Source organism: Vanessa atalanta, chromosome 10, assembly GCF_905147765.1.
Source record: "Vanessa atalanta chromosome 10, ilVanAtal1.2, whole genome shotgun sequence".
Lineage (NCBI taxonomy): Eukaryota > Metazoa > Arthropoda > Insecta > Lepidoptera > Nymphalidae > Vanessa > Vanessa atalanta.
The window spans coordinates 6,108,573-6,123,111 of record NC_061880.1 but is presented as its reverse complement, the minus strand read 5'-3'; the positions used below and the strand labels follow the sequence as shown (position 1 = coordinate 6,123,111).

Here is a 14,539-nt window from a genome sequence, read left to right as displayed (position 1 = left end):
TATTTTTTAATGAACACCTACAATGTTGTGAAGCATAATAAGTAACATTAATAAATTAAATTATAAAAAAGTTAAGTAAAGAAACGGATCGTAAGTTTACCATGTAGAAATAAATGATTCAGTGTGTTTTCCGACAAATGTAGCTATTCTTTGCTCTTTTGAGCAATTATGTGTTACCAAGACCAAGTATCTGCATGGTATGACTTAGGGTTAGGGCTATATTTGTGGTTGAAATTATTTCTGTTAAATTTCTTTGTTTGTACTCTTTTTCTTTCTTATTGATTTTTTTTTTATTAAAATGAATTCCCGTTCCCTTATAATTTTGTGCTTGCAATACTAATTAATTTCGAGTAATCGTTTTCTTACTACTTACTTCTTGTATTATATTAATTATTTATTTGGACGTAAACGTTTCTTTTGTGAGTTCGGAATACAAATGATATCGTCTCATAGTAATGTTCGAAGTTCGGTCCCTCGAAGCCGTATTTTAAGATAGACTAATCAGGGCTATTTTTATACAAATAACGCATTTTTTAATTTGTAAAATTCGAAAATATATCAAGATAGGTATCAATATGGTTTCAACGATACGATTCAATTTGAATTTTATCGTTTGTACTACTCTCACACTACAAAAAGATATGAAAGTACAAAAGTATTTTTTGTTAAAAATCTTACGGAATATTTGTGTGTCATATTTTATGTTTTTATTCTATATATAGTATCATGACCAAGTTGAAAAGCACCCTTTTTATCGTCTAATGACAGTCTGCGTCCAGGCTGTAGATCAGCGTCAGCTATTGGATTAGCGTCCTCATTTTCCCTTCATTTGCATATAGAGTACGGTATAGGTACTCCATAATAGTTTAAGACTTAGCCTAAATCTTAAGAAATTGCGATTTATTATTAAAAAAATGATCACATAATTTTAAATATAAATTTTAAACTTCTAAGGCGCTTTAAAGTAGCTATGCCATTTAATTTTGAGCAACTTATAATTAATCCGGATGAATTATAATAGATTCGAAACAAAAATTTAAATATGTATACAAAAATTTAAATATATAATATGTAAAAAACGTATACAAGTATACGTTTTTTTTTCTCTTTATTACGGAAATTAGGCAGTAATATAAAGTATAAGATTTATTATGTGAAAATCATGTTCAAAACTGAAGTATTCGAACACAGTTTTTGTCTGTGCAAAATGCTGTACGTACTGTTCACATTCAGAAACAAGCACGCACACAATTATACACACACGCACATTGACCTACACACAGTCATATAAATAATTAAATGCTTTTCTTATTCTTAAATACAATACTCCATTAATTTATATAATTAATTTTATGGTATATGGAAGAGACTAGGGGGCACTCCCCTAATTCAAGCACGAAGCAAAAATCATAATTAGAAATCTGTACGAATTGTGCTATTAATTATTATCGGATTAAAATAAGATTTTACTTTATTTACTACAATTAAAGAGATACTTACTCCTACAAGGATAGATATAGTTTTCACCTACACTAATTTTGGAATGGTTCTCTTGATATCACAAATAAAATGAAACTGCTGAAAATGTGCTTTGATATATTTTACATTGACCCACAAAAACGAATAAAATATTTTTCTTCATTAATTCTCCTTTGAAAATTAAAATTCGGTCGCTGTCAATGTCTAAGCTAATCTCCGAAAGCAATAATTCTAAATACCCGCAAGTATCGTCGGTCGCTTGTGCTTTAGTATGGCTATAAGTCAATAGCCAGTCTAGTCTAGACGCGGTAATGACGTCAACCCACTTGTAGGATGGTATTGCTGTCCTACTTTGATCACTATCACTTGGTTACCACTTAACGCGCTCAATGAAAACATTAGCAAAACTATTATCAAGACCTCTGATAGCACTGTTAGAAAAGAGGTATGTTTTGTAAGCTTGTTCTTATTTCCGATGAATTTGAAAATATATAACGCATATATATAAACATTCACACAACGACGCTTCATATACATATCTCTTCTTGATTCAATGTATGTTTGCTTATATTAGTAATTACTACATACATTACATTACATTAGCAGCCTGTAAATTTCTCACTCCTGGGCTAAGGCCTCCTCTCCCTTCGTATTCTACCACGCTGCTCCAATGCGGGTTGGTGACATACACATGTGGCAGAAATTCGTTGAAATTAGACACATGCAGGTTTTCTCGCGATGTTTTCCTTCACCGCCGAGCACGAGATGAATAAACACAAATTTAACACATGAAATTCAGTGGTGCTTGCCTGGGTTTGAACCAGAGGTCATCGGTAAGATGCACGCGTTCTAACCACTGGGCCATCTCGGCTCGGAACGGAGGATCGCTTTTACATAAATGTTACTAACAACAAGATATGAAATTCAAGCCTATAACATCAACAGTCTAAATATTTTTTTTTTTTTTTTTTTTTTTTTTTTTTTTTTTTTTTTTTTTTTTTTTTTTTTTTTTTATGGTATAGGGGGCAAACGAGCAGGAGGCTCACCTGATGGAAAGCGACTACCACCGCCCATGGACATCTGCAACACCAGGGGGGTTACAGGTGCGTTGCCTGTTTGCCCGTTGCGTGCTTTAAGAAATAAGTACGCTCTTTTCTTGAAGGTTCCCAAGTCGTATCGGTTCGGAAAAACCGCCGGCGAAAGCTGGTTCCACAGAGTGGTTGTGCGAGGCAGAAAATGCCTTAAAAATCGCGCTGTTGTGGATTTACGGACATCTAAGTGGTGTGGGTGAAATTTAGAATTTTGTCGAGATGTCCGAAGATGGAATTCAGCTGCCGGGATTAATCCAAACAATTCCTCGGAACACTCCCCGTGGAAAATTCGGTAGAAGATGCAGAGTGATCCAACATCTCTACGCAACGCCAAAGGATCGAGCAGATCAGAAAGGGCTTGATCGTCGATAATTCGAGCTGCTCTACGTTGGATACGGTCAAATGGAAGGAGCTGGTACTGGGGAGCACCCGCCCAGAGGTGAGAGCAGTACTCCATGTGAGGCCGAATTTGCGCCTTGTATAGTCTTAGGCGATGGGCCGACGTGAATAAATTTACCGGCAGATGAAACTGCGAAGCGCAGTTTATTGCTTAACTTTAACCTCCTCCAAAACTCGTTTCATCTTCTCGTATACATTATACATGTATACAAATGTATAAAATATTTATAAAAAAATGATTTAATAGTGTAGAGAGAAGAAAGATAGATGACGACATAGTCGAGTATAATATTATTGTGAGTTAAATATAAATACTGACATAACTGTAATAGTAGCGTTGGAGAAATCTCGGCCATAGTGGAATATTCTAATGTAAAACAGAATTTTATAGTGACCACAGCTTAAAAAACATCTTCCATAGTCCGTAAAGACTGCATTCTTACACGACAGAGAGAGATTATTTACGAAACAAAAAAAAAGACCCGCTGAGTTTCTTTCGCCGGTTCTTCTCAGATCAGGGTGTTTCCTTTTCCGAACCGGTGGTAGTGTTTAATTTGACCATCAATAAGAAAGTGTAATGCTTCTATATTGAATAAAGGAATTTGAGTTTGAGTTTGAGATCAGACGCATGAGTAACTTATTAACTCCAGTTAACTGAGAACTTCTATAAAGAAAAAAATATTTATTTGCCTGATCCAGATTTCGAACTGGGATTGTTAGTAAGTGCAGTTTTATAAGCTAACCACTTAATCGATTAAGTGATGAACTCAATGAAACTCAAATATATTGGATCCGAAAAGCAAAGGAGTTCTCCGTGTTTTCGTAAAAAGAAGAGAACTATTAATAAAGTAGTCTGAAGTTTGGAAGCTAGAAGTGTTAACACTCTCGTTCCTTGGGAAAATTGTCACGGAATATGTCATAAAATTTAAATATCCATGCTTTTTTATGCTTTGGACCAAATAACATAATTGTAATTTTCATTTACTGATAACGCTTGACCGCATATAACCATGATTAAGTATTGAGACAAAGTAATAAGAACAAAAATTAGTCACGACTGCTTGCACAGATATTATTGTCTTTGTTATTTAAATTCGTAGAGACTAGATATGTAAGTACGTATAATGCGTAATTAGAAATACTAATAATAATACTAGTAATAATTAGAATTACTAGTTTTTATCAAAGTAAATGAATAAACATCTCGGCGAATAAAAATTCAGGCTAACTTAAATATAATTTCGGTCCATCACTGGTTGTCAAACTTAATGATAAGTAAGTAGTCATCATTACGTACAACGTTAATAACCACGAGATCGAAGACGTTTGTATTATTTACTATTAATTATTTACTAATCAAATCACAATGTTCAGTTTTGGTACTTAGTCGAGTTAGAGAGGAGTTTATGAATACAAAAGTTTAAGTCTTTACAGTATGGATTATATAAATACAGCTCAGTCCTGCAATACTATTCTGTGAGAACTTAAATAGCCTCACGTTGCGTTTGTAACTATCATAGTCAGTCAGTCTCGCATATCATTTTCTACCAATTTTCGATTATGTTCAAAGATGAGTTTTAAGTATGTTCTTACATAAATCCTCTACCGTTATACGTTTACCCCATTAACACGGAATAGTGACAGTTAATACTATAAAACTGATAACAAGTGAGAAAGGACGCGCCAATCACTGTTCCAATTAGATTCTCTTGTCCAGCGATGATTACTATCGGTTCGTAAGTCGATAGATTTACGATTTCAATGTAGAAATCTAGCATCGTAAATACAGACCAATTAGTATAATTAATTTACATTGACAAATATTGAATTAATTGCGTTTAAACGATGGAATTCGCGATTGTGTATAGAGAATGATAATACATACATTTGAAGTTTAAAATTCATTTAGTTCTAAAGAGGCGACTACGAGCTAGCCTTAAATAACAAAATTATGATATTTTTAATTTTTTAATCATTTGTTAATTTCCATGTTTGTTTTTAGTGTAAGTCGAGCATGTAACCTAATCAATAAAAATATATTTATTTATTTAAAAGTAATTTTAATTTTTTTCTATATCGTGTGTCTAATATTAAAAATATGACGTGTTACTCATTGAAGAAATGATTTGTGCCTATAGGGTATAGGCACAACTAAAAGCCATTAAACTAAAAATTGAATCGATGGCCACAATTATTCTATTGTTATTTATATTAATATATTATAGCATCAACTAGTTTTCTTTTAAATACAAAGATAATCGATTGTTTAAGGTAAATAAAAAAATCACGTCAAACTGATTGGACTCATATTTTTCACGAAGTTATCGTTCGGACTTGTTTATATGGAGCTGTTAGTTAGTAGGGCCGCATTATTTAGTTTTTTGCTCCACCATTAAGCGCATTACATGCATTTAAAACTCGATACACTCATACGATTTCACGTGTGGTCTTGTGATCTTTGCCTTTAAGTCGTATCCGATTTGAAAATCAAAACATCAAAAAAATTTATACTTTTTATCGATGATTCTAACAATTCAATAGTTATTATAACGTTATATTAAGATGTTTTACACGATATTTCTTCTAAATATACTTTATCCCAATAAGTATTATTTAATAATCATATTTTGGTTCAATTTAGACTTCAGAATCCCACCTTTTTATAATTTGCTTTTAGATTATAATAATATTTTTAATATTTAATTTATATCAAATTGGATTTATTCAACGGCAACGTATTCGTTTTTCGATAAATGTTTTCGCCTTTTTTATAGTATTGGTAGCCGGATGGGCAAATGAGCCATCTAATGGTTAAAAGCCCATAGACATTAGTATTGTAAAAAAAATAACCATTCCTTACAAAGCCAATGCACCACATAACTAGGGAGCTAAGTTTTTTTTTCCTTGTGCCTATAGTTACACGGGCTCAATTATTATTCCAATTCTAAGTATTTTTGTTTCGGGGTCGAATATCTTATGAGTAGGTGGTGAACCTACCCAGACGGGCTTTCACAAAACCCTATCATGAAGTCGTCAGAAACTAATTCAGAAAGCAAACAAAACTTGTAAAATCGAATTCATAACGATTGTGGAACTCTACTGATTACTTTGATATTTTTAATATATCTTTAAATACTTAAAAGATTAAGGTATTACGACAATATTTCAAGGGTGAGATCTAAGTCCTTCTAATTCTAAGTGACCTCAGAGTCATTAAGTATGCGAGCTCTGTTAATTATTTTCTACAGGTCTCTGATCTGCCAGTATCTGAAAGATGTAAATCTATCAGATCTTTAGATTTAAATAAAATATTGTCTTGATGTATTAGAAAACATTAAACTGTTGTTTTCGGTCAAATACAAATGTCAATTAGCCAATAAATGTAAAAAATTGACAATTCCAAAAGACTTAAAAAATATAAAGCCATCCGACAATCAGACCAGATAATCGTTATCGTTATAAGGGAAAAATATCGCATGTTTATTAACAGTGATCTTCGTATATCGTGACACTTAAAGTCGTGCACATTTTCTTTCTCCTATTAGTTATAGAGCGGATTTTTTATTCCATCGAAATGAGACCACCTAACAGATAATAGTTTATCGATTCCAGTACAAGCACGTGTCTGAACTGCTTCGTCTTTAACGAGGCAATTGCGATCAATTAAACCTACATTTTCATATAAAAATGGTAACGAATAATTGAATTTTTATTCCTTTAAGAATTAAACGATCAACTTTAAGCTTGAATAAAATTAACTGTTCTAATTTATTTTTTCGTAAAGTGCTTAGGTTAACGGTTAAGTTAAGCGAAGTAGATTATTGATAATAATTCTATGATAGATGCTTGTAACTGGTGGAGCTCGTCTAGGTAGGTTAATAGTATGAAGCATTTATATTGGTTTACATTGAAGGGTGAGTGAGTGTTAGTACAGGAACAAAATAATCTTTCACGAGAGATATAATTAGGAATTATAAGGTCTATGAGTAAAACAGATAAATAGTCTACGTTGTCTATTATTTTATTATTTCGTATTAATTGATTCTTTATCAATATTCTTCACGGCTATAATAATTCAACTAAAATAATGAATTATATAAATGCACCTTTTACTTCAGCCTGTATTATCCCTGAGTTCCCAATTTTTTAAATCAATAATCCAATATTTGTCTTAATTATTTACTATGACGGTTACAATATTTGTCACCCGCTGAATTCGCGTTGAAAGAAGTGCTTGCATCGCTTATCTTCAGTCGATTCCTTTTCTATAATTAATGTAATTGACTTGTTTTCTACTTAAGTATGCTTTCAAAGTATACTTTCAAAGTTTCCAGAATAGAAAGCGTGGCGACTATTTACATCAGTGTCGTTGGCAGATTCAATTAGAGCTTCTCTTAACTTGAATCTATCTATCAAGATAATGTTGTCGAGTAGCGTTATCCATCGTACATTTCTTATAATTTCTTTGTAAATATTTTTAGTGCATTTTCTTTTCAAAGCTAAATAAATTTTGGAGAGAAACGATAGATAAAGCAAATTCAATCCAGACAACTTCATTTGTCTAAATCTATACTACCTTTTTAAATATGTACTGATTATACAAGTATCAACGTAAAAAATTGATAAAATAAATAGTAATATTTAAATAACATTATTTTTTTTCCCGCAACCTATTACATTAAACAATTTCTTGAACTGAATTCTCAATTATTTTTATAGATAGTATTTGCATAAGCAGGTATTTTTTTAAAGAGGTAAGTATTTTTTTGTTCATAAAATAAATATTTTAATTTGATAAGAAGATAAGAGGCCTTTGAGTCTCGACTTGCTTGAAGTCCTTCACATTTAAAGAAATCATTATATTTTTTATTATAATATTATTTTTGGCGTTACTTTTAATGGGATGATAAAATTCCAGCGTCTTAATCTTGTTTAAAATAATTAAAATATATACGAAGCTTAGATTTTTATTCACACTGTGAGAAATGGGGGTGTCGTTACATTTCTCATTATTTTAGGTAAAACTCTACCTAGAGTTCATTGAATCTTCCGTTCGTAACAGTCAGCGGAAATTGTTGAAATACATCGACAGTGACTGAAATGCACTTACGTGTTAGCGAGATGAGTAATCTCAGAACTTCCCATAATATATGCAGTTGACTGTGATTTCGACTTTCAGAAATATCTCCAAAAAGTTGAAGATCGTTATTTATTTTTGTACCTAATGTACAAAAATAAATAACATGCATAGGAGCTAGAATTGCATTTTGTTGGGCCTTTTATTCGTTTATTGGATAGTGATTCCCCTAGATAGGAATTTAAATTAATTATGTTATTATTTATAAAACAAATGTGGATTACAAATTTGGTGCTACAGTAAAAGGTACTTTGTATGGCCTTATGAAGTATGTGTATATTACCTTTCTATAATATTAATAGCGGTGTCATATTATATTCTATACATACTTACTTTTTTTAATTCCTAAAACCAAGATTGTTATATATTTATGAAGACATTGTATTATACCAAACGATGAAACTATAAAATTTTGTTATGTATCAATTTGTAAAATATTATTCAAAATTCAGGTCAAAATCAAGCATTTTTTAAGGTTTTAATTGTTAAAATATGTGTATATTAATATCGTAAGAAACATTTTTGACATTTAAATAAATATTCAGTAAGATCGTTTTACATAAATTTTCACACAAATAAAGATTAGAAAGCGTTAAGGCGATTAGTGAGCAGAGTTCAAATAAAATTTATTAATTCCATTAATTCGGTTAATATCCCATTAGTGTGACATTAACACGTCGATGGGTTAACTTGTAACATAATTTTATGTAATTTATATAAAAAATATCAAAAAGTGTATTCGTAAGCTTCCGAATACATTTGGATATACGATAAAAAAATTGTATACCCTCAAATAGCAAGTTGACTGATAAATAATTTATAGTTTATACCTTGCTTGGTAGTATATTTAATGGTTAGTTTTTAATAAGTTTATAATTATATATTGGATTTCGTTGATATCTAACGATCCTTGATGTGAGCCTTATGCTCACATCAGGGATCGCTGGTTTTGATTTTGATTCCTGGACTCCTGGTTCATTATTTAACAAAATGTATTGAAGCCTGTTCAGTTTTTCATACGTTTTGCTTGTGTTCGATGGATTTGAAACTAGTGCAGTTTATAGCGTTATGCTCGGTATCTTTTATATTATAAGAAAGGAGATTTTCCTTTATCACTAAGCTAATTGTGATTTCACCATTCATTAATATATATACATATATGACTAACCTTGATTCCAAGCAGTGGTTACATTCTCGTGGTAGAAGTACTCGTTCTCCTCTTCATCCGACCACAGCACGCCTTCAATGCTTGACGTATTGCAATTTAAATCCGGACCCTCGACCAATGACCGCCTCGAGAGCTGGTCATAGCTCGGCGGACGAGATAATGAATATGCGGATAGATCGGCTAACGATGAACGGAAATTCTTAACACTTCTACTGTCTATCGGCCGGTAGTAGCGCAACGATCGCGTGTCTTCCGACCTGTTGGATCTCAGTGAGCGACAGTCGTAATTTGGCCCATCATTGGTGATATCACCGAGAGATACTTTGAAATTATTTGACGATATGTCGCCTAAAGGCACTTCACATGATCGTCTTTTCATACTCGTTTTTTGAGATGGAGCTTCTCCCGTCGCTTGCATGTGGCGGCTCACGCCCGCGCTGTGCAGGAATTCATTCGAATTGTACATTTTATACTAACTTAAGCTACTTTTTAGGAACTTATTTTGACTACGCATTTGGAATTATTCGTTCGTTCGTGCGCCTAGTTGTGAAAGTGAATCTGAAACAAGGTAAATTAATAAATTAGGTATTATTTTTGATAAAAACAAGGCATTAATATAAAATTGTTGAAATAATAACACACTTTATAATATTCAACTGACTGATTACGACTAGGGATGGGACGGCAATTCAGATTACGACTAAGAAGCTACGAAGAGTTTTGGAGCAGAACCAACTAACTAGTAACACTAAATACTTGCCTATTGGACCGAGGCTTAAAGCTCAACAGTAATTCACTACAGAAGTAATTCATTACAGTCAAAATAAATTTGTCACTCTAAAAAAACCATGTAGGTATATAAGCAAAAATAACCAAATTATTTTTCTCTTTTTGAAATATGTACATTTTATTTTAAAAATCTAATGCGTCAGCGCCATCTAGTTCTTACTATTGACACTGCGATAAAATGAAAGCTTTCGACTTTATGAGGGCGTTGCTTTGTCTACTTTGATTTAGGACCTTTACTAAGTTGTAACAAAATGAGATAGATGGCGCTATTTAATTGTATATATTTATAAAACAATTATTTTAATATATTTTGTGTATAACTGAAATTAATAAACATAAAAGGTTTTATGTTGTTACAAATACCGAATATAAATCAGTGGGATTTTCGATAAGGGAAATTAAAAGGAAATGAGTATAGCGGTTACCGGTTCTGTACTTTTCCTTTGTTAGAATAGAACCTTTATGAGCAGGAAATGAAATTGCCACGGGCAATTAAATCGTATTGTTTTGTATATTACTGTTGTAACGATGTTTACAGAATTCGTTATTATTTTTTATGACAGAATTCAATTGCTTGATAAATTTATTACAGAATAGTCGTCGACCGCGTTTTCGCTCACGTTTCAAGGATTGGTCACCAGGTGCCGTGAAAGAGCAATAGATACAGATAGACTAAAGTACATTTTGCATTTATAATATTAGTATAGATTATATAATAATTATTGTTATTAGTCTTACTACTGTTAGTTGCGCGTTTCATCTACTTCTAGATAAGTAATAAGTGTATAGATTTTTTTTATTACCAAGTTAGGGTTTAAAATTAGTGGCACACATTAAGAGCACGTCCCACTGGTGGCTTCTTCCAGCACAATACTCATTATTTTACTAAGAGACATTCAATTCACTTTCTGTTTCTGTTTCAGATTAAACTGTGCACCGGGTAATTAAAAATTAGAGACACAAGAGACACAACATGCTATCCATGGTTGGCAACGTATTTAAAATGGTTTATATTTATATAATGTCATTGACCCCACAGACAGTAATCATATTAATATTATCATCACATCGCTCTACTCGTATAAATGTGTTATATATCATATTAGCATACTTGGTGGCAGGGCCGTGTGCAAGCCCGTCTGGGTAGGTATCACCAGATATTTTACCGCAAACAGTAATACAATAACAGGTTTGAAGGGTGAATGAGCCAGTGTAACTACAGGCACAATTGACATCAGGGCCGGACCGTAAGCTTAGGGGGCCCTCGGCTAACATTACTTATGGGTCCACCTAAAACATATCTGAACGTAGACTTTAATTAAATTAATTGAATCTGTTTGAATTTTTGCAGGACTCGGCTGCAAACCATACGATCTATTTAATTTAATAAACTTACGGATTATTTCTCATTATTGTCTATTTTTGACTTTGACTTGACTTAGCTTAGGCCCTCTTGAATTTACGGGGCCCTGGGCTGAAGCCCATAAAGCCATATGGTAGATCCGGCCCTGATTGACATAACATCTTAGCTCCTAAGGTTGTTGGCGCATTGGTGTAATGTAAGGAGTGACTATTATTTCTTACAGCGTCAATGTCTATGGGCGGTGGTGACCACTTATCATCAGGTGCCCACCTGTTATTATTAGTCCGTCCGCCTTCCTACTACTTAAAAAAATAAAAAAAATAAACGACCCCTTTGTGACGTTACATATGAAACCGTCGCGATTTAAATCAATATTGAAATCTTCTCATCTCGCTTAAAAACGTTTTACATAAACAAGGATGTTTATAAAACAACAGTTAATCAATTTTTGATTACGTTATATAATAAATATAATATAATATATTTATATTATAATAAAAATAATATATTTATATATATATTATATTTATATTATAATAAATATAATATAATATATAACTAATGTTCTCTATGTATAATAAACACTATAAAAAAACATTTATATAATGTATCAGTATGATATATTATATCATAAAATATCATGCTTTTCAACGATTCATTAATTTGTTCACTATTTACTATTTATACTGAAATATATACTCTTTCATTATATAAAAGCAACAACAAAAGCAATTCGACAACAAAGCTATGACATTTAAGCGTAGTGTAATTACAAGTGACCGCTGTTTAAGTTGCTAGCGTTATAAAGTTGGTTAATTAAGAGGATTGTGAGATTTTCAAGTTGCAAGCTGCTTATAAATACGACAATAAAAACAAAAAAAAACGTATATTTTATGAAGGAAACAGTTGCTGCTTATTATTTTATTTAGCAAATTGCATACTGAAAAAGGGCTTAATTAGTAAAATAGCTTATTGAAATTGAATTGTTAATTATATTCGGACATTTGGAAATTAAAATAACTTTATGAATTTTTTACATAAGTATAATTATAGAGTAGGGGCTGGATGGTTCAGTGGCGGAAGCTTGTGAATCTTAACTGAAGATTGTGGGTTTATACCCGGCCACTGTTTTCATGCAATCATCGTATTATTACAAGTTTATATTTAACTAGCTGGTGCCCGCGACTTCGTCTACGCAGGATTAGTATTTGGAGTAGCTTATATTAGCGTGGCGTAGAAAAGAACTAACATTATGACATAAATATTTTTTGAGTCGCATTTGAACGCCTGCAGTTCCCGTTAAAAGTCGCATTTTCAATGACGATCAACAAATCGCAGGGTCAAACCTTAAAGGTAGCAGGCATACATTTAGGCACGCCATGTTTTTCTCACGGTCAGCTCTATGTGGCTTGCTCACGTGTTTCCAAAGCAAAAAATCTGCATGTTTATGCTGAAGGAAAAAAAATCGTTAAATATAGTTTATAAGAGCATACTGCAGTAGCTAGATAACTATAGGCCTATGATCAGGGTTCTGCAGTGCCTAATTACCGTATATTTATAATATTGCCAATTTTCTTATGTTAAAATATTGTCAAGCAGTTATATTTTTCAAATGCGACTCAAAAAATATTTATGTCATAATGTTAGTTCTTTTCTACGCCACGCTAATATAAGCTACTCCAAATACTAATCCTGCGTAGACGAAGTCGCGGGCACCAGCTAGTATCTTTATAAATTGTAGCCTATGTGTTATTCTGATGTATAAGCTATATTATTGGAAAGTTTAATCGAAATCCATTCAGTAGTTTTTGCGTGAAAGAGTAACAAACATCCATCCACACATACAAACTTTCACGTTTATAATATTAGTAGGATTTGCAATGTTTCCTCCATTCCCTCCTAATCCTACGGAGTTAAAATCGTAAGTATATGTTGAATGAGTTCCGATGATTATGCATTTTTATGGTTATCATGACCTGATTCGACACCCAATATATGTGTATATAAAGGTCTTTTGAAATTAATTTATTTTTTAATCCAGACTCAAGCTGTCACAACTGAATTTTGGGACATTGAATGAACTATGGGTATGAACTATGATTATACCCATAGTTCATTCAATGCCTTATAATAATAATAGTTCATTTAATGTTATATAATAACATAGTGATGATTAATAACTACAAGATATATCATTTCACTCGTTTGTAAAGCTGAATAAAGTAATAAATTGAAGTTAAGTATGCATAAGATTTTTATGAGAAGTAACTTATTTTTGAGTTAATAGACAAAAAATCCTGAAGCTATATCAAAAAAAAAATATACATATTTTATCTTAGTAAGTTGGTTATAAAATTACTTCGAAACACAATTTTTAAAGCTCATATCAACAAGTCCGACTAACTTTGCAAATCGTGACTACCGTTTAAATAGCTCGGTTACGTTATTACAAGTAGTTAATTAGCGGAACTATAACTATGTTTTTACCTGAAGAGTATTCAAAGAGTTTTCTAGGACTGCAATATTTTAATTACTTCTTTATATTTAAATTAGTTTAAACCATTTGTTTTGTTTAAATTGGAAAAAAAAATCGTATCTATTTTGTTTTTGAAATTGATGTTTTGTCGTTTTGATAAACATCTTAATTGTACTAACAAATTTGAATGCGATGGTATATTATTGATTTATTGTGATTATATTAAAAGTTAATATTTATTTATTTATTTATTAAGGACCATCAGCAGTCACTACACTTACACATATTATACATAAAAACATATTTATACTAAATATAAAGTGTGCGACTCTTTAAGACGGCCACAACATGCATTTTTAGGTACAATACACTGGTATATTTTTTACAAAAATAATTTTATAATACTAAAATACTAGATAATCTACTACTAACTCGATTAAATAAAGCAATAAATATTATAATTAACAAGTTCAGTAATATAATTGATCACATTGATAACATACAACAAAATAAAATAAATTCAATTAAAAAATTAAGAGAATTAGTAAATAGTAATAACTTAAGAATTTGAATTAATTAATAAATTGAATATTAAATTTAAAAATAATAAATATATTTAAAATATAATTTGTCTAAT

The 14,539-nt window shown here is 31.5% G+C and overlaps 1 protein-coding gene across 2 annotated transcripts in view; it reads right to left on the bottom strand.

Annotated features, from left to right (window-relative positions):
* Positions 1-14,539, bottom strand: part of LOC125067109 (protein TANC2) — a 204,708-nt gene that overhangs the window by 145,435 nt on the left and 44,734 nt on the right. For both annotated transcript variants that reach the window (XM_047675490.1, XM_047675491.1), the window contains exon 2: positions 9,275-9,832. In XM_047675490.1, the coding sequence (XP_047531446.1) occupies positions 9,275-9,740 (466 nt within the window). In that variant the 5' untranslated portion in view covers positions 9,741-9,832. The remainder of the gene's footprint in view (positions 1-9,274; positions 9,833-14,539) is intronic.